Genomic DNA, 20,325 nt, shown 5'->3' with positions numbered 1-20,325 from the left:
CCAGTAGACACTCTGTCCCCTCAGGTCTCCTTGTGACAACCACCTCAAGTCTTCACATTCTGTCTGGCCATAGAAGTGAGATTTGGGCACCTTCAGTATCATGTTGTAATCCCTGGTGTGAACTAGTCAGTCCCCCAGAGTCCTCGTCAGGACTTTCCCATACAAGATACAAAGGATCGGCAGAAGCGGGGTCACAGACTGTGCCCCCAAAGACAAGGTGATCTAAGAAATAGGTTCAATAGTTTATTTCTTGGTAAAGCAATTTCCAAGAGTTTGTGTAAAAACAGCCAGTGAGCAACCTGCAACAGGTAGTCAGTAAATGGAGACACCACTCAATACGTCCCAATAGCCTCTGTTTGGCTTTGGTGGGACTATCTGCCAAGGCGTGGGGGCCGAGAGGGAGCAGCATGAAGCCAGGTGTCTGAGGAAGTGAGGGCTCAGATGTGGGATGGGGCTACCTGGGGTGGACTTCAGACCCAAATGTCAGAGCTGCAGTCACCCCCGGGGTAGCGGAGCTCATGGGCCAGGGCCGGACCTAGGGGCTCCTTCCCAAAGTCCACCAGGAAGTTGGGGTTCAACTTCAGGCCTCCCTTTACTGTGTCTACATCGATCTGCAGCATCACAGAGCCTTCCCTGGCAGAAAGAGGGAGGGGGTAAGAAAGAGGTCAGGGGTGGCCATCCCTTTCCCCCAAGAGTTTGTGATACAGGGGTGGGTCCTAAGAAAGGAGCAGGGCCTATATGGCGGAGGCGGGTGGGGTGCCCAAGGAGTGTTCAGGAAACCAGACTCTTCTGGGAAAGGAGGACTTGGGGAGGGGAACCCAGGCTGTCTGCTTCTCACCTGATGAGATCAGGGTAAAACTGCTTGTCCCAGGCACTGTACAGAGATGTGGTGACGTACAGACGTTTCCCGTCTAGGCTCAGCTGGATCATCTGAGGGCCTCCGGGTACCCGTTTCCCCTTGGGAAAATCAGGGGTCAGGGCCCGTGATAACACATGGGTCCTGGGAGAGGGATCATGGAGCATGCCCCCACCCCATACTTCTCCAGCATGGATATGAGGGTACCCATGAGCTGGAGTGGAGGGTGGGGGTGTGCGGGTGAGGGGTGGATGTTGGGGGTAGATCCTCACCTTGACCACCAGGGGCTCTGGCTGGGATTTTAGCTCCTGGTCCTCCAGCACTTGCACGGGCCCTCCCTTAACAATGCTGCCCCCAAGGAAGAGCTGGGTGGGGGGATACAGAGCAGAAAGGAGGACGGTGGTGGAAGGTGAGGACATCCCAGGAAGAGCAGGGTGCCTCAGTCAGTGTGCCCATACTCCCTCACTTGTGGCCACGGCTGCCCACAGTCCTGGCCTGTGCCACCCCTCAGTCTGCATTTTTGCTATTCCTGAACCTCCCTGATCATCCCCCAGCCACTTCCTACCGTCCACCTCATCCCCAGCCTTCTTCTTCCTCCCCCTTCTCTCTCCCCCATCGTGTTAGCACCCCACCTGTCCTGTGAGGCGGGGCCTCTGAGGGTCAGAGATGTCATACTGCCGCAGGTCCCCATGCAGCCAGTTGCTGAAGTAGAGGAAGCGGTCATCCAGAGACAGCAGGATGTCGGTGATCAGGCCTGGGGCAGGGGTGCCATTCAGAGGCTGTAAGGACTTTTGTTCCCCGGGGCCAGGAATCAGCCTTCTGACTCCCAACGTCCCCTGGACACTCACCGGGCATTTCGGGCAGCATCCAGCCCTTCACTTTCTTGGGGGGCACCTGGATGACCTTCTCCACTGACCAAGTACCTCCCTGCGTCGGGAGGTGGACGGTGGGGTTAGGCAGAGAGGTGAGCCTGTTAGATTGGGGACTTGGGGTTGCATCTGGGTCTCCCCAGCACCTGCTGTCTGCAGTGAGACAGCAGATGGAGGGCCCTCTTGCCACTTGGGTCTAACTCCTGTGCAAGACCCTTAAGGTAGGGATGATGTCTCCTTCACCACTACATTCCTAGCACTTAGCACAGTGCCTAACATAGAAACCCACAGACGTTTTTTGAATGAATGAGTAGGAATTTAGGATTCAGGGGAGAAGAGAGATGGGACAAGTGGCCTTGGTTTTTGTTCCTGGAGAAATAGGGCTAGCAGAGCCAGGCAGAGGGGCTTGGGTCAGCCCTAGAGAGAGGGGTGCCTCATGGCTATGGACGGCTGGGAGGAGAGGGCCAGAGGACACAGAGGCACCTGATTCTTGTAGAAGCGCTGGATGGTGGAGCTGAGGGCACAGCCCACGAAGCCCTGGGCCGCGTCTGGGTTGTGCAGGAAGCGGACCTCCAGGGGGATGAGCCCGTCCTGCAGGGGCAGGGTCTGCACGATCTCATGGCGCTGCCAGTCCCACACGTGTAAATGGCTTCCATACAGCCCTGGGGGAAGGGATGGGGCCAGAGGATGGGCTCAGGATCAGGGCAGGGCAGCATGAGTGAAGGCTGGGGCACAACCCAGGGCATAGGTTGAAAAACCGGTTGGAGGGATAAGAAGGATGCTTGAGCAAGCCGGAGTACTCAGCGAGTCCTATACCATCAATTACCCCAAGAGTCGGGTTCACAGGAGAGAAGTAGGAGACCTGAAGAGGGGTTTTCAAGCAGAAAGTAGGGGTGTGTGTGCCCAGGCTCCTACTGGCCTATGGGGAACAAGTCTCACCTGCCTCTACATCAGCGGGGTTGAAGCCATCTCGAAAGACATTGGGAGCCGCCCATTCACTGCTGATCATGACATTGTGTCGAGGCTGGTACCAGAAGTCATAGCCCATGGGTGCAGCGCCCCCAGGCCGTTCCCATGTTCCCTTCACCTCGAATGTCTCTCCATCCAGCAGCACGAAACCCCCTGAACAGTGAAGGAAGTAAAGTGGCAGGTAGCGACAGTGGAGATGCCAGCCTTATCCAACCCTTGCCCCCAGGCACGTCCAAGGGGCTGCAAGTCCATTTCATGGTGCCCCTTCCTCCCCCTGGATTTGCTAGCTCCTTCAATTCAGGTGCCCAAAGGGTTCCATCCAGGGGACCAGGTGGGAGGTGGGGACTCATTCTGGTGCCCCTACCTCCCGTCAACTTAATCCCGGTCCTAGACCACAGGGGACATTTCTGTCCCCTTGAGCCGAGAGTCTGGGACTCAGAAGGCTGTGGCTCTCTTGCCCAGCCTCTCTCTCAGTGTGGACTCCCTTCCAGAGGCTAGGCTCCATTCTGCTCACTAAGTTGTATTTTTTTTAGAGCAGACAAATTGCATATACTCGTTATTCACTGTGAATGCCTAACATGTCCTCCTCCCTTGCTTAGTGTGTTATGACGCCTTGATAGTCCTTTGCAAATACAACTAGATGTCAACTCCTCAGTGGTATTAAACCTAGGAGGGTCACATTCCTCCTACCTCTGAGAAGGAATTGGTGTCCCACTCCAAGCCCTCAGATGGAATAGGTAAGGTTCAGAGAGAAACAGCTCAGTGTGGTGATTAGGTCATAGATTCTGGAACCACACTGCTGGGTTTGAGTTCTGCCTCTACAGCTTATTAGCTGTATGACTTTGGCTAAGTTATTTACCCAGCCTGTGCCCCGGCTTTCTCATCTGGAAAACAGAGATGCTAGGTACACCTACCTCATAGGTTGTACCTGGCGCACGGGAGACATTGTGTAAGTATTAGCTAAGACAGCACCATAAATGAGAGTGCCGATGTGAAGGTTAAGGACCCCACGGACTGTGAGACTTGCCCATGAATTCGTAAAGGCTGATATTAAATGTCTGTGTTTTCCGGGGTCATGTCATAGTCCCCCAGAACATAGTGCACTGTTCTGACTGTAATTTCTAAGTGAATTTGTCATTCAAGTTTCATCTTTATAGAAATCATTGAAACGACTGAAGTTCCTTGACTATAGTTTAAATTTTGGATAAGACCCAGCCCTCTGGTTCTCCCTGGAAGGTCATTCTATCCCTCTGTCTCAGCTTGGGAGCTGTTCTCCCCACAGATGTGCCTACAGTGCCAACAGGTACCTTTGCCATTGCCCTTGGGGTCTCCCAGGGAGCTGACCATCACCTCCCCGCTAGCCAGGCAGTGGCTGGTATGGACGTAGCCCAGGTCACACTTGGCATGGATGTCTTCAGCCTCAATGACCTGGATATGGGTAAGGAATGGCATCGGAATGTTATAGGGCTGGGGGGACCCACCTGTGACTCCCCCATCCCCCCATTCCTATCTGCTGACACCATCATATTTTTTCCTTTAAGACATGAACACAATTTTCCCAGGGGGAATATGGCAGAGATTCAGTCTGGTAGCTTCTGCAGAGCAGCAAGGGAGAGTCTGAGAGACTAACTCCGCAGGCAGAAAGCACTGACTTCTCTCCCATTGTCTGTCTTGAAGGCACCATGAGTCCGTGAGACCAGAAGCTCCTCCCCTGCTGGGCCATCGCCAGCATCAAGGCACAAAGATGGCACTCAACCACGTGTTGGGAGGGGTGGTTAGAGGCTCCTGCCTGAGGGAAGTCCTGGGCTCATAATTGGCTGGGGGAAAAAAGGGCTCCTTCACTCTCTCAGAGTCAAAACAAAAAGCTCCTCCCAACCCCTCTGGTGCCCACCCCCATGATTCTATATGGTGACCACCCGCAGGCCTTGGTAACCCTCCTCTGAAGTCCCGCCCCCTCCCCCTGCTGCTGAGCCCTGACACTGTGCAAGAGCTGAAGGCAGCTGGCTGGGGGGTGGCCTGTGGCCTGGAGGGTGCCCAGAGTGGCGTGTCCGTTAGATCCTTGAGCAACAAAGGCAGGCAACATGCCTTGTGTAGCTTTGGGGCACGGGGCTCGGAGCCCACATCCACCACATAGATGCGGGAGGACATGAGACAGGGCAGCATCAGCTTGGTGCGGGACTTGGTGCTGTCCCCGAAGCAGCTGCTGCAGGTGTTCCATCCTGAGTGATGCAGTTCGTCCTTCAGGTTGGGCATGGGCAGCCGGTGGATGACCTAGGATGGGAGAGGGGGCAGGAGGTGGTGCTCACCCAGACCATGCCACTGGGATCCCTGGACCCACTTGGGCTGGGCAGCACAGCACAGGCTGGTGTTCATCGTTGTCCTGTACCTTGGGGGTGCCCTTGTGCAGGGAACAGATTGTACAACCGTACCCAAGGAGGGTGAAGAAGGATGCGGCTGGGGAAGGGCATTGCCGGGGCCAGGGCTAGAGAGGGGACTCAGGGTACTCCAGTGCCCAAGCTGCACCTCACCTGGCAATAGTGGGGAGACTTGGGGTCAACGTCCACGGTGGCCAAATAATCCGGGGCCTCAATGCCTGTGTTTCGGTAAATACAGGGCAGGTAGATAATCTCTTCCCTGGGTCCTAAAGGGTAGAAAGCAGTTAGTGGGGATGGCAGGGTGGAGAGGAATGACGGGCACGGAGCTGGGCATGCCCGAGGCTGAGGCCTCAGGTCTCCTGCCCTCACCGGCAGTGGGATCAGTAGAGGGTGATGGCTTTGCACAATTCCCTTCTGGGGGCACAGGCTGGCAGATGCTGCACACTTACCTTTCATGGCCTCCAGAGGGGTAGGGTAGCCCGGTCCACACTTCTCACACTTTGTAGCTGTGAAAACAATGAGGCAGGTTGGCTCTGTCACTCGCTGCAGGGTCAAGGCTCCTTCCCTACCTGTGGCAACACATATCTCACCACGTGCTGGCCCAGGTCCTGTCCTGACTCTGGCCCTGTCACCACCACCATCCTCCCCGGCCCTCAGAGCCCTGATGCATGTGTGCATGTGGCAGGAAGAGCCTTCACAGGTATGACCTGAAGGTGGACAGACACTCAAGCAGGACCCAGGAGAGGGGCAGGAGAGGCTGTGCGGTACAATGGCTATGACATTGACTTGCATCCCAGTCCCGGCTGCTCACTGGGACTTGCTCCAAGCCATGGGAGCTTTGGGACAAGTTACTTAACCTCCCCAGCCTCAACATCCACACCATCTGTAAAAAGAAAGTAATAAGAGTACCACGATTGGCTTTTATTAGAAGGAAACAAGAAGGTGCATGAGTGAAGTATGCAGCTCGTGCTTGCCTGACAGGAGCCCATCAAAGCCTGGCTGTTCCTCAGCGAGTGAGGGTGGTGCCTGTTCACCTCCCTTCCCAGAAAGCTGTCTCTGCCAGGGTCTGGGACACTTCCTGCCTTTCTCCCCTCTGCGTCCTGACCCCAGGCTGCTGTCCAAAGCCTGGGTTACTTCTCCGAAGGTCTGGTAAGGATCGGAGGCTGAAGTTTGGGGCCACAGAGCTGTTACCACCTGGATGTGCAGAGACCAGTTTCTACCCCCGGGTGTCACCCACTTCCTGCATCTGTAACGTTAGGTGTTTGGTCCTGCTCTGGAGGGCTCAGAGGCCCACCTACCAGAGCTATAGGGTGTGGCCCTCCTTGTCCCTGAAGTCTGGCAAGAGAAGCCACATGGATCTACCGGACCAACATCAGTCTCTGAGGAGGGCTGCCAGGACCAGGTGTCAGGCATCAGGGTTTGGAGCCTGACCAGGAAGGAGAAGGAGGACTAGCACAAAGGGAGCTGTAGGAGGAAAGAAATCCCGGAGTGGAGATCACAGGATGGGGCATTGCCTCCTTGCTGCAGCCCATGGCCGGTCTGGCCACTGCCCTGACAGCTGGGGGGCCACCAGTAGGGAGGCAGGAGTAGCCAGAGTTGAGCCTCCATGGTACCTGGAGGCCCTCAGCTGGGCCTCAGCCGAGAAGCCAGGTCCCCTACTCATGGCAGCCAAGTGACTTAGGAGGCCCAGGTGGCAGCAACAGCATTGTTGAGTGCGGAAACCTGGTTTCAAGCTCCAGGTCTGATGTCTGTTCTCTCTTGTTCTCTCCCCTGCTTTGGCTAAAAGCGGGTAATAATATCTTACCTTCTTTTCTAGGTGCCCATGAAGGTCAAATAAGCCAATGTATTCAGAAGTACTTTAAAGGAGAAGTGTTGTATAAATATGGGAAGGACTGTGCCAGAAGCTGGGGACAGAAATCCCAGGCAGTGGTTGGTGCTCATAGAGAGGGCTGGGTGGGTGTGGCAGGGTGAGAGGTCCAGTCCAAAGGAATTAAGGGGACTTGTGCCAGGGCTTGGCACAGGAGGGGAGGGAGAGGGGAGGGAGGTTGCCCAACACAGAACAGAAGGAGATTCAAAACTCCCAAGACCTCAAGACAGAGACACAAAACCCGCAAAGCTGAACGGAGAGAGAAATAAAGGTGTGAGGGAGGTGTTGCTGGCTGTGTTGTCTTCCTGTCCCTGTCCCCACCCCCTCCCAGCAGTTCTTAGAATCAGTCAGGCCCATGCACCCACCAGGCCCCCAGGAGCATCAGTGTTCTTTCTGGGAAACAATGCCCTGTCTTAAGCATCTTAAGCAAGATCTCTGAACATCTGTGGGTTTAGGATGAACACAGGGTAGCTCACTGGAGCTTCTAGGAGCCTGAGAGTGAGGAACAGGAGGGCTTGGGGACTAGGGGGTGGGTTGAGGGGTGGGAGGCACTGGAATAGGCGCCCAGCGACCGAGTGTGGGCTCCGCTTTCCGTCCCAGAGTGATCAGGTTCCAGGTGGCTGGAGAGCCATCTGTCCCCAAAGGCCTGGGCTCCCTACTTCCTGGAGTAAGAAGCTAGCCCAGGGCTGAAATCAGGAGTGTCATTCACCTATGGTGATAGGCCGGGGACAAAAGGTTCTCCCAGTGTATTCCCGCCCCGCCAGATATTCCCAGCTGCAGAAAGGCGCCTGGGCTGCAGCTGAGAAGCCAGGTGGGGGTCCAGGGCCACCCATCTCCGCAGCCCCTCCACCCTCCTCTTCTGGCACCCTCTAGAAACTTTGGCTGAGCTGGGAGATGCAGGGGTGGGGGTGGGGTGGCGCCAGTGGAGCAGAGTCCAGCGCCTGCTCCCCCACCCAGCTCTCCCGACCTAGCTTTTCTGCCACTTCCTGTGGCAGGGTGGGTGGCACTTGGTTGTCAGAAAGCCCCCTCCTTACCCATGCTGCTTGCTGGTATGCTTTGATCCTGACTGGCCTGTCAGGAGGGAGCAGAAACAGAGGTCGGGCTGGTGTCCGAGGCACACTGTGCCGCTGTGCCCGGGAAGGGGCAAAGGGAAGGAATTTATACAACCAATTGGGGGGCGGGGCGGGGCAGGGGGAAGGCCCCGGCTGCAGCCCAGGGTGAACCAACAAGGGCAGCTGGCCAGGACGTTCTCAAATGGCCTGGGAGGCTGCTGTTTGAGTTGCAGGGTGTGTGTGTATCTGTGTGTGCGCGTGCGTGTGTGCTAGGAGCCTGTGCATTTGCAGATATGCACTGTACCTGTGTATCTCTTGTGGGTGCCTGGGAATACTTTGTGGCTCTGTGTATGTGCACAGTCCTGTGTGCCCGTGTGTATGTGTGTGTGTGTGTGTTTTTGTGTGTGCATACGTGCTCGTGTGAGTGTTCCTGTGTGTCTGGACTTGTGCATGTCTGTGTGTACTTAAGTGAGTTTGTGCCTGCCGGAGTGTTGCTTGTGTGGGCCTATGCATATGTGCCTGTGTGCGTGAGTGTGTGTGTTTGCGCGGGCGTATGAGTGCACATGTTCCTGTGTCAGTGCTCATCTCTGTACTTGGGTCTGTTTCCACGCAGGGCCGTGGGCCCATCTGCTCCTATTCACAGTCAGGGTCAGCTCTCTCCTAAGATTGCCCTCTGACTCCAGATGTCCAGGCTCCAAAAGGCACAGTCCTACCCACCCCCAAACTGCCCACCCTGTCCTCCTGCCATGGCCGCCCTGACAGGAACCAGGGTTAACTAGGACCCATGTCCAGGTTTCACTTTCTCCTGACTTGTGTATTCCTGTTGAACTTTGAAGTGGGAGGAAAATTGGCAGCACTCATTATCACGCTCATTACTCTCATAAATCCCGGCAGGTGGAAGTGTAGTGCCCCCCCCCATCTCTGGGCTGGGTACCTCATACAGCTCCCTAGGTGGGTAGCAGGGCCCCAGAGCAGTCCAGCATGATGTCACTGTCCCTAACTGGCCTGTGACAAGTCAGAAGACTCTCAGGGTTCCATTCATCCAGGAAGGAAGGAGTCCCCCAGCTGGAGGATTCAATGCCACCAGGGCTGCCTAGCCTGCTAGTACAGGGTCCCAGGGACATGCCACACAGCCGTCAAGCAAATGACAGGTGCTTGCTGAAGAGCCAAGGCAAGGTTGAGGCCTGATCTGTTAACTCTCTCTGGGGCTGCCCCAATCCAGAGAGGCCCGTGTTCGAAGGGCTGGGCAAGGGAACTTGTTTTTCATCGTGAAGTCAAGGGGCCCTCTTTCCTGAAACCTGGCTGCCTGACAGGGGTAACATGTGCTTCTTCTAGGAACCTGCTGACTCGGCGTCTACAGAAGCCACTTTCATCTTGGATGAAAGCTATGGGGTGAAGTTTTTATTGGATAGTGAAAGGGACGAAGTTTGGTCTCGAGACTGCCGGCGGAAAGATCCATGGTGTTTCCAAACTGGAGTGAAAGGAAGAACAAAGCTGGGCTGCAGTATGACAGATGATGGGCATCTGTCCTCCTGGTTCCCGTGGGTAAGGGAGCACCCAGAGGGAGATGCTCTGTGGCTGCCCTTACCCCCTTCTCCTCAATATCACTCAACTCCCCTGACTCTTTCCTACATCTGGGTCCTCACCATCACGCCATCAGCCAGGCATGTGCCGCAGTCAGCCCTGTGGGTGCAGCTGTACCCCAGGGGGTGGCCCAGGGGGCTGCTTCTTCGCCTGGGCTGGCCTCCCCATCTGCTGGCTGTCTCTCCTCACCCTGCCTCCAGCCTGCGCCTCTGGCCTCCTCCTCCTCCTCCTCGGACCCCATCTCATACCTCCTCTACTTTCCTGCTTTGGGGCTTGAAGTAGCCTTACAGCCAAGATCTGAAAGAGAAAGAAAGCCCATCCTCACCCCCTTGTCAAAAGTTCTGGGGCACCTGGGGGGCTCAGTCGGTTAACCGTCTGACTTCGGCTCAGGTCACGATCTTGTGGTTCGTGGGATTGAGCCCCGCGTCGGGCCCTCTGCTCTCCGTGCTGAGCCCACCTCAGATCCTCTGTCTCCCTCTCTCTCTCTGCCCCTCCCCCTTTTGCATATGTGCTCTTAAAGTAAATAAATAAACATTTAAAAAAAAAGGTTCTTGAGTCATCACCCCCAAAGAAACTGTGATTTTGCTTATTCTAGACAAGAACCGCAAAGCACCATTCTGTCACAGACTGTAGGTTCTTCCATGCTCTGAACCCTGACCTGGTGTTCTCTGTGGCTCCTGAATGGCACCCCTAGCCCCTACCTACTGCTTCCTCCACAGCCTGCAAGGTGGTTGGGAAAATTCGTTCAAATCAGGGCTACAGGTGGAAGCAGCCCAGGGAGAGGGCTCAGGCTGGTCGTAGAAGGGTCCACGGCCCATGGCGTCTTTGCTTCCATGATGGGCCACCCCAGTCAGCCTCATTGTGGCTCAGGCATCCCTAATGTTGCTTCTCAGGAACTTATGCATTCTCTCCTCTCTCTGATCTGCCCTTCCCTAGCCAACCAGAGTCCAACTGGAGCTGGCTGACTCCCAGATTGATATGAAGGCATATGAGGAGGGCCACAAGCTTCCTGCCCTGGGCAGTCCCAGGGAGGGTGAGACCCCAGCCCAGGTCTGCTAATCCCAGGAGGCCATATGCCTGACACTGGGCACCCCCACCCCAAAGGAGGGTGGGTGCGGCCCATGTTCCTTCCTGCTGGTTCAAGCTCCAAAAAAGCACAGTAAATATTAGAGGAGGTAGGTTATCAGGCCAGCAGCTGAACAGCCAGGCGGTTATGTAACCGCTGCCCGAACTTTGGCTTTGCTCCATCATCTACAGACAGCAGATTCTTGTGGTGTAGGGGGTATGGAGCCCCTCTGCTGGTTCCCCCCTTTCCTTCCAGTCTCTGCCAGACTTCTTTGGGCCTCTTTAAACAGACCACTGTTTGGCAAGATGGCGAAGTGAGGAAAGAAAGATTAAACCCAGAGAAGGGAAAGGACAGGAGGTGACGTCAGAGTCTCCAAGAATAATTTAACATTTAAAAAAGAAAAGAGACAAAAAGAGGGGCGCCTGGGGGGCTCAGTCTGGTAAGAGTCCGACTTCAGCTCAGGTCATGATCTCTCAGTTCATGGATTTGAGCTTCGACAGCTGTGCTGACAGCTTGGAGCCTGGAGCCTGCTTTGGATTCTGTGTCTCCTTCTCTGCCCCTCCCCCACTCATGCTCTGTCTCTCTCAAAATGTAAATAAACATTTGAAAAAATTAAAAAAAAGAGAGAGACAGGAAAAAAAGTGTTGTTCTTCATCTCTCGCAAAACAAAAGCAATGGGGAAGCAATCCCAGTCCGGCCGGTGAGGGGTGGGGGGGGTGGAGGGGAGGATATCAGGGATCAAGCAGAACTAAACTGAATGAACCACCTGGTCACACTCGCCCTTGCCCACAGCACCCCCACTTAACCCTTGCCACACCCCAAACTTGTAGGTAAATCATCCTCCTTTGACTTAGGAAGAAGCTGAGGCTCAGAGGGGCCAAGGCCAAGCAAGGTAGGTGCCGAGCAGGAACCCCTCTCAGGTTCCTGGGTTCTGGAGCTCACAGTTTTTCTAATCACTCCAGGCCATTTGGTGTTTTGTTTGGCTCTGTTTGGCTTGGGAGGGGTGTGGGTGGTGGGGAGGAAGAAGCTCCAGAAGGAATGTGGAAAGCTGTGCTGTTTTGTTTCTGGGGACTCTCAGGGACACTTTCTTGGGAATGGGGAGAGAAGAAGCAGGTGTCTCCTGAACTGAACAGTGGGGTCTTCCTGGTGCGGAGGGAGTGGGGGATGCCCCCTGCTACAGGAAAGGTACTACGTCCATGTGTAACCATGGTTACCTTTGGAGAGAGGCAACGGAAGGAAGGGGATAATTTTTTTACTTTTGTTTCAGACACTTGTATATATCTATTTTTTAATGCTTATTTTTTTATTTTTGAGAGAGAGAGAGAGAGAGACAAGAGTAGGCGGAGGAGGGGCAGAGAGAGAGGGAGACAGAATCCAGAGCAGGCTCCAGGCTCTGAGCTGTCAACCCAGAGCCCGACGCGGGGCTTGAACTCATGAACCGTGAGATCATGACCTGAGCTGAAGTCAGATGCTTAACTGACTGAGCCACCCAGGCACCCCCAGACACTTGTACATTTAAAAAAAAAATTTTTTTTTTTAATGTTTATTTTTGAGAGAGAGAGCATGAACAGGGAAGGAGCAGAGAGATAGGGAGACACAGAATCAGAAGCAGGCTCCAGGCTCCAAGCACAGAGCCTGACGTGGGGCTCGAACTCACAAACCACAAGATCATGACCTGGGCCAAAGTCAGACTCTCAACCGACTGAGCCACCCAGGCGCCCCGACACTTGTACATTTTAAAAAATAATAAGCGTGTATTACTTTTGTAATCAAAACCCCAAATAAAGGTACTAATTTATTTTATTTATTTTTTTGCCTGCCTGCCCTCTCCTTTGGGAGACACACGCGTGCGTGGTCATTCATTCATTCCGTCTTGGCCTCCACCAGGTTTGGTAGGCAGAGTGGGAAACAAGGCAGTTTCTGCCGTCATAGAGATGATTTGCGGAGGGAAATGGCCACTAATCAAGGCAATAGCATCATTACCAATAAAGTGCAATGAAGGACATGGGGTAATGTGGGTGGCCGAGAGTAAACGGGGATTGGACAGGGTGGTCTGGTCTATACACATGCAGGTTTGTGTGCAAACAAGCAGCGCGAACAGAACGAACACACCCAACACACAACCCAAGGTGCCTGTGGCACCCAAGGCAGCAGCCTGCGGAGGCCTCATGTGGGACTGGCTGGACAGGTGGAGGTTTTTCGCAGCTAAGCAGTTCCTGAGCCACGTCCTGCTCATTTCTCCTGGTTTTAACAGACCAACGACACGCCCTGTGCAGGAGGGAGTAGCATTTACTGAGGACCTGTTAGCAGGTGTGGCTGGTGCCAGGCCAGGCCCTGCACACTAGCAGTTAGTTCAGGGACTGCCCACAGCAAACTGGACAGGTAAACAGCTTTTTCTTCATATTACATCAGAGGAAACAGAGTTTTACAAATTCAACCAGCTGCTCACGCTAATTTCACAGCACCTCCCTATCTCTGAACAATGCTGAGTTCAAAGCCTGCCACTCAGAATAACAGAGCTCAGAGAGAGGAAAAAAGCCCTCTGCCAGGGCTGGGGGTGATCTGAGAGGCACTTGGAGGGCTTCCGGCCCACCCTCAGTGCACTCAGAAATAGCCGCCTTCTGGCCTGTCACGGATGCTGGAAAGATCACCACTAACAGTTTATTTCTGTGGAATGGGATGTCCTCTTCTCACCTTCCAGCCTCAGAGGTTACCCTTGAGGTGCTAAGCATGGCTTGGTTTTATCAGAGGCATGCCTCTGATAATAAGAGCAAGGAAGACTTGGAGCACCTGGGTGGCTCAGTCAGTTGAGCTGAGACTTCGGCTCAGGTCATGATCTTGCGGTTTGTGAGTTCGAGCCCACGTCTGGCTCTGTGCTAACAGCTCGGAGCCTACTTCAGATTCTGTGTCTACTCTTCTCTCTGCCCCGCCTCTGCTCGGGCTCTGTCTCTCTGTTTCTCAATAACAAATAAATGTTAAAAAAAAAAATTTAAGAGCAAGGGAGATGCGAAGGAGAGGGAAGTGTTTAAAAAGCCGTCTCTTGGGACAGAAGAAAAGAAAGGCAAATGAGAGAGGGAGATCTCTTTCTCTCTCTAGGTCTCTCTCTCAGCAAAAAATGTCAATTTTTACAAAAATAGAAGAGTATGATGAACCTGCAGTTACACCACCATCTTCCCTAAAACTCTGCTCACAACCCTACCTGCTTCAACTCTTCTTCCTAGCCCTCCTCTACCTCAGATTTTCTTGAAGCCAACACGAGACACTGTATTATTCCTTGCATTAATATTTCTATAAGCATCCTTTCAAGATTAGAATTCTTTTTTTTAATTTTATTTTTTATTAAAAAAAATTTTTTTTAATGTTTATTTATTTTTGAGACAGAGAGAGGCAGAGCATGAACAGGGGAGGGTCAGAGAGAAAGGGAGACACAGAATCCGAAGCAGCCTCCAGGCTCTGAGCTGTCAGGCACAGAGCCCGACGCGGGGCTTGAACTCACAGACCATGAGATCATGACCTGAGCCAAAGTCAGTCGCTTAACCGACTGAGCCACCCAGGCGCCCCTAATTTTATTTTTTTAAAATTTACATCATAGTTAGCATATAGTGCAACAATGATTTCAAGAGTAGATTCCTTAATGCCCCTTACCCATTTAGCCCATCCCCCCTCCCATAACCCCTCCAGGAACCCTCAGTTTGTTCTCCATATTTATGAGTTTCTTATGTTTGTCCCCCTCTCTGTTTTTATATTATTTTTGTTTCCCTTCCCTTATGTTCATCTCTTTTGTCTCTTAAAGTCTTCATGTGAGTGAAGTCATAAAATATTTGTCTTTCTCTGACTGACTAATTTCACTTAGCATAATACCTCCAGTTCCATCCACGTAGTTGCAAATGGCAAGATTTCATTCTTTTTGATTGCCGAGTAATACTCCATTGTATATATATATATATACACACACACACATATATATATATATACACACACACACACACATATATATATATATATATATATATATACCACATCTTTATCCATTCATCCATCGATGGAAATTTGGGCTTTTTCCATACTTTGGCTATTGTTAATAGTGCTGCTGTGAATATTGGGGTGCATGTGTCCCTTCGAAACAGCACACCTGTATCCCTTGGTTATATAGCCAGTAGTGCAATTGCTGGGTCTTAGGGTAGTTCTATTTTTAGTTTTTTGAGGAACCTTCACACTGTGTTCCACAGTGGCTGCACCAGCTTGCATTCCCATCTTTTTTTTTTTTAAACCACTGTCTCATAATCGCACCTATGCAAATTAGTAAGTCTTCACTATTATCAGATATTCAAATTTCCCCTTTTGTCTTACACGTTTTTGTTTTACAGGTTATTTGAATCAAGATCTGAAGAGGGTCCATACCTTTCTATTGTTCCTTTTCTTATGCATTTTTTAAAGTTTATTTATTTAGTTTTGAGAGAGAGACAGAGAGAGTGAGAGGGGGAGGGGCCAAGAGAGAGGGGAGAGAGAGAATCTCAAGCAGGCTCTGCACTGTCAGCACAAGCCCCATGTGAGGCTCCAACTCACGAACCGTGTGATGATGACCCGAGCCAAAACAGAGTTGGACACTTAACCGAGCCTCCCAGGCGCCCCTCTATTGTTCTTAAATCTGTTTAATCTGTAGGAAAGCAAGGGTATCTATCTACCTTGAAGATAGATTCAAGTTTAAGTGAAGGAGGATCTCACTACAACAGAAATTATGTATCTTGTCACATATCTAACCTACAAGAAGAAAAAGTGAGGTGGGTGTGAACCCAGTGTTGTAGTCTAGAGGAGGTAACAGCGACATCAGTCCCAGGGACACAGGGAAGTTTGCTGTGACTTCCTCCCCGGCCCCCCCTGTGCCAGCCTTCCTCCTGTGCCAAGCCTGGCTCCAGAAGAGCTGAGACGAGAACCATAAAAAGGCTTTTATGCAATCGTCTCCACCTTTACAGAGGCTCACTTGGCTTGCACCTTCTCAGTTACGAGCCCTGGGAAGAAAGAATTACATCAGTTTCGGTTAATGGCCCAAATTAAGCCATCAAAACCTCTAATCAAGCTTCCATTTTGGACATGTTATAATACTGTAAATAAAAAAAATCCAAAGGAAAATGAAAGCCCTTCTATTTGAGGTTGGAAGGACCTTTGGCCCCTGGAGTCGTATCTCTGAGTCACAGTTTCTCTACTAAGCTCAGGACAGGCAGGAACAAATTGCCCTCCTTCTCAGGGCCTACACTTTCTCACCTCACCACCAAGATGCTGCCTGGGAAAAGGGCAGACAGCTTGGATACTCCCTCCAGTGTCCCAAAGAGACAGGAATCCTGAGGCTTTGGGACACCTGTCTTCATTCTACATGGAATCAGAGGAAGGTCTGGGAAAGGGCCTCACTGCATGTCCTGGACTCTCTGTCTTCCATATACCATATCTAACCTGCTGTTCCACTGCAATTTCCCCAGGGTCACAAGTGTAGAAAGATGGAGAGTGCTGTTTGGAAAGGGGATATTTTGGGATTTCCTGTCTCACCTTATCAAAAGGCTGCTCAGAAACCAGAGTTTAAAAAGGCTTAAACTGAAAAATGATGATCTCTCTTAATATAGAAAGATCTCCAGGGCACCTGGGTGGCTCATTCGGTTAAGTCTCTGACTCTTAATGTCGGCTCAGGTCATGATCTCACGGTTTGTGGGTTCAAGCCCCGTATTGGGCTCTGTGCTGACAGTGTGGAGCCTGCTTGGGACTCTCTCTCTCCCTCTCTCTCTGCCCCTCCCCCACTCACACTGTCTCTCTCAACAATAAATAAACTTAGAAAACAAAAGAAAAAAAGAATACAAAGATCTCCAACAAATCAATCAGAAAAAGACAATCGGTACAATAGAAAAATATTCCAAGGATACGAAAATGAAGGTTAAATGGGTAATAAACATGAATAAAGATACCCAACCTCATTAGCAACTAAAGAAATGCTTGTTAAAACAACAACATGACAGGATTTTCAAAAATAAGGAGATTGTTAACATTTAGTGTTGGAAGAGGTGTGGGGACAAGGACACTCTTGTATTTTTTGGCAAGAGTATAAAATGGTGGAACATTTTCAGAAGGCAGTTTAGCAGCACCTGGCAGCATTTTCAGTGGGAATCTACCTTGGATGATCCACTCTGTGGAAATGGACAAGTATTCAAATCTATTAATAAGATGTCCACTGCAACCTTGTTCATAATAGTGACAGGTTGGAAACAACCAGTAGGGGAATAGTTCAATATATTATGGAACATCCATAACATGAACACCAAGATACCATAATGTATAATTTTATACACATGGACGTGGAAGGATATCCAAGAAATATGGACGAGGGGGAAAGAGGCAGAAAATAGTATGAACCCATTCAATTTAAACGATATATAAAATTAATTAATTAAACCATATAGTTTTATTTAGTTTGACTACTTTACATATTAAACTAATTAATTTAAATTATAATTTATAATTGCGTAGTATATAATTACATAACTTCTAATTTAATATGTACTATAAATGTATACTATAAACAAACAAACAAACAAACAAATAAGGTTACATGTTTGTAGAAAAGCATTTGAAGAGACAAAACTTCTTGTAGTTCTTATAAGTTCATACCAAACTTACCAAATGTAACCAACACTGGTTACTTCTGAGGACTTGGATTATAGGGAACAATATTTCTTTTTCACATTATGTACCAATTATGTATTTTTTACATTTTTTTAAGTAAGCTTGAAATACACACATAATTTAAAAATTGAAATAGTGAAAGAATACGATAACACTCTTGTGTCTTGAGCCAAAATTTAAAAGGTTAAAATCCAGTCATGGTGAGAACATGAAGAAAAGGTCATCACTGGAGACGGGTGACAGTGCCAACTGGTGCCTTATTAACAAATGCGATTCGTCAATACCTATCAAAAGTTAAATTGTGCACAGCGTTTTTACCTGGGAGTTCCAGTTCTAGGATACGGTCCATAGAAGCACCTGGACAAGTAGGCGATAAATAGGTCATAATGACAACAACAACAAAAACAGACATCACTTATTAAATGTTTAACATACCCTTGGTATCGCTCTAAGCACTTTAAAGACAAAAAAGAAATGAACCTCAATCCACATAAAAGCTTACTATGTGCCAGATACTTCTGTAAGCTCTTTACATGCTCTACCTTGTTTATTTATTTATTTATTTATTTAAAAATTTTTTAACGTTTATTTATTTTTGAGACAGAGAGAGAGAGCATGAACAGGGAAGGGTCAGAGAAAGAGGGAGACACAGAATCTGAAACAGGCCCCAGGCTCTGAGCGGTCAGCACAGAGCCCGACACGGGGCTCGAACTCACGGACCACGAGATCATGACCTGAGCCGAAGTCAGATGCTTAACCGACTGAGCCACCCAGGTGCCCCTCTACCTTGTTTAATTAATCCTTACAACAAACCTATGAAGTGGAGACTCTTACTGCGCCCATTTTACAGAAAAGGAAGTGACAGCATACAAAAGGGAAGTAACTTGCTCCAACTCACACAGCTAGTGGGTAGCAGAGTCTAGGATTTGAATCTAGGCAGTCGGCTTCAGACTCTGTGCCTATAACGGCTACACTCTCCTGTAGTGAATCATAGAACTTTCACAAGAGCTCCTTGAGATGGGTTGTTTTGTGTTTCATTGTTTGGGGCTGGCCAGCACGTATGGCTCTTTTTATGTCTGTTGGCAGATGGAACCCACCACCAACCACTCTAGGAACCAAAAAAGCCCCATGCTCACTGTCCCAGATCCTTTGCAGCTAGGATCAAGCACATGACAGTCCTGGACATGTAGGTGTGCCCAGGAGGGCTCAGACACAAAGAGGTAGGACAGTGGTGAGTGGGCTTTGGTGGATGTGGACACAGGCAAGTGTGCGGGTGACCAGCGATGCTGCAGGGTCCAGGGCTGCACTTGGAGCATGATGGGTGGAGGCAGTGACCCCCCCCCCACCCCTGCAGTGACTGCGGGGTCTCCTACCAAGAAGGGCTCTCTGGCCACGCCTGACTGTATTCAACACATCTGCCAATGGGGCCGTATGACTCAAAGGATCCAACAGTGCTTGACAAATTGGGGTGACCCACGAGGCTGTGGCAAGCAAGACCCAGAAGGAGAGTCCCCACGGAGGCCAAAAGAGGTGTTGAGGCTTAGCCCCCTTCAGCAGGCTCGTCTTTTGATAAATAGACTCTTGTGGGCTTCTGGGTCCCAAGAGAAACAAACTGTGGGACCATGGGACACTGGGTGACTTTGTGGCCCAAGCCCCTTCATAAACTAAGGATTATCTGATTCGCCTAGTTGGCCCAGGATTTCAGTAGCTCCATGCTTCTTACCTCCAAGTATAGCTGGGTGGATCCTGAGAACATCCTGAAGGCAGAAAGAAACCACAAAATGCCCCGCTGTGCCCTCTCATTTGCCCTGTCTTGCCAAAACTCATCTTTCTCAGTATGCTCTACTGGCTTCAAAAGCCTGCTCATCAGGAAAGCCGCTGGCATCAGGAAAGATACTGAGAAGAAAAAACATTCTAGCTTGGGTTACAGGTGGCTGGCTGTCCACAACAGACCATTGCCAGGCAGGAGTGGCCCATCAGGAGATTAACAGCAAAAATTCTAGAACCAGATTTCCTGTGTTTGAATTCTGGTTCTACAAGTTCCTAGCTGAATGAATTTGGGCAAGTTATTTAACCTCTGTGTACCTCAGTTTCCTCATCTCTAAAAGAGAGATAATAAAAATACCTACTCTCATAGGCTGCACTGAAAATTAAATGACTTAATAAATGTAAAGTTCTTCTAGTAGCAGTGAGCATGCACTGGAGTGCTAATGTTATGATCGCAGTAATAAAGCCCATCTGAAGTTCTAGAGATCTGTTGCACAAACCCAAAACCAAACTGTACATTTAAAAATGGTTAAGGGTTGACTGGGTGGCTCAGTCGGTTAAGGGCCAGACTTCGGCTCAGGCCATGATCTCATTGTTCGTGGGTTCCAGCCCCACATCAGGCTCTGTGCTGGCAGCTCAGAGCCTGCTTTGGTTTCTGTGTCTCCCTCTCTCTCTGCCCCTGCCCTGCTTGCCCTCTGTCTCTCTGTCTCTCTCTCTCTCAAAAGTAAATAAACATTAAAAAAAGTTTTTTTGAAATGGTTAAGATGGGGGCACCTGAGTGGCTTAGTCAGTTAAGCGACTTGATTTTGGCTCAGGTCGTGATTCCAAGGTCATGGGATTGAGCCCCACATCAGGTTCTATGCTGAGTGTGGAGCCTGCTTAAGATTCTCTCTCCCTCTCCCCTGTCACTCTCTCCCACTCATGTGCTCTCTCTTTCTTTCTAGAATAAAAAAAAATGGGGGCACCTGGATGGCTTAATCAGTTAAGCGCCCAACTCTTGATTTCAGCTCAGGTCATGATCTCTCAGTTTGTGGGATCAAGTCCCACATTGGTCTCTGTGCTGACAGTGTGGAGCCTGCTTGGGATCTTCTCTTTCCCTCTCTCTCTGCCCCTCCCCTGCTCGTGCTCTCTTTCAAAATAAATAAATAAACTTATTTTAAAAAAATAAAATAGGGGCGCCTGGGTGGCTCCGTTGATTTAGCATCTGACTTCTGCTCAGGTCATGATCTCGCGGTTTGTGGGTTCGAGCCCCGC

General features: G+C 50.6%; 1 protein-coding gene and 1 long non-coding RNA gene across 7 annotated transcripts in view; one reads left to right on the top strand and one right to left on the bottom strand.

Annotated features, from left to right (window-relative positions):
- LOC121021094 (uncharacterized) overlaps positions 1-10,009 on the top strand; it is a 34,083-nt gene extending 24,074 nt beyond the window's left edge. For 3 of the 4 annotated variants that reach the window (XR_005786420.1, XR_005786421.1, XR_005786423.1), the window contains one exon: positions 9,324-10,009. This is a non-coding gene — a long non-coding RNA (uncharacterized LOC121021094). Of the gene's footprint in view, positions 1-6,885; positions 6,999-9,323 lie in introns of all 4 variants that reach the window. The other variant, XR_005786422.1, reaches the window with a different exon arrangement.
- On the bottom strand, positions 231-19,255 carry SELENBP1 (selenium binding protein 1). 3 transcript variants are annotated; one of them, XM_040461311.1, is made up of 13 exons: positions 19,028-19,255; positions 17,623-17,661; positions 5,519-5,575; positions 5,223-5,335; positions 4,780-4,965; positions 4,002-4,122; positions 2,665-2,847; positions 2,209-2,387; positions 1,705-1,783; positions 1,489-1,610; positions 1,129-1,221; positions 839-957; positions 231-633 (listed from the first exon to the last, which is right to left on the bottom strand). In XM_040461311.1, the coding sequence occupies exons 2-13, from the start codon at positions 17,651-17,653 to the stop codon at positions 471-473; spliced, it is 1,446 nt and encodes a 481-aa protein (XP_040317245.1). In that variant the 5' UTR covers positions 17,654-17,661; positions 19,028-19,255; the 3' UTR covers positions 231-470. The 3 variants fall into 3 exon arrangements, with proteins under 3 accessions (XP_040317245.1, XP_040317246.1, XP_040317247.1); XM_040461312.1 differs by lacking the exons at positions 17,623-17,661; positions 19,028-19,255 and adding an exon at positions 7,971-8,096; XM_040461313.1 differs by lacking the exons at positions 17,623-17,661; positions 19,028-19,255 and adding an exon at positions 5,660-5,960.
- Positions 19,256-20,325: the final 1,070 nt, after the last annotated feature.

This window comes from Herpailurus yagouaroundi, unplaced genomic scaffold (genome assembly GCF_014898765.1).
Source record: "Herpailurus yagouaroundi ecotype Mexico unplaced genomic scaffold, PumYag 254, whole genome shotgun sequence".
NCBI classification, from domain to species: Eukaryota; Metazoa; Chordata; class Mammalia; order Carnivora; family Felidae; genus Herpailurus; species Herpailurus yagouaroundi.
This window is presented reverse-complemented; position numbering and strand designations above follow the sequence as displayed.

What these genes read in the sequence shown, in the direction of transcription:
- SELENBP1 (XM_040461313.1), bottom strand. Translation starts at nt 5,861, where the DNA reads ATGCAAGTCAATGTCATAGCCATTGTACCGCACAGCCTCTCCTGCCCC. An exon ending in AGGACCTGGGCCAGCACGTG is followed by an intron (nt 5,576 to 5,659) that starts GTGAGATATGTG and finishes TTGTTTTCACAG; the next exon opens with CTACAAAGTGTGAGAAGTGT. An exon ending in CCCCGCTGATGTAGAGGCAG is followed by an intron (nt 2,388 to 2,664) that starts GTGAGACTTGTT and finishes CCCTTCCCCCAG; the next exon opens with GGCTGTATGGAAGCCATTTA.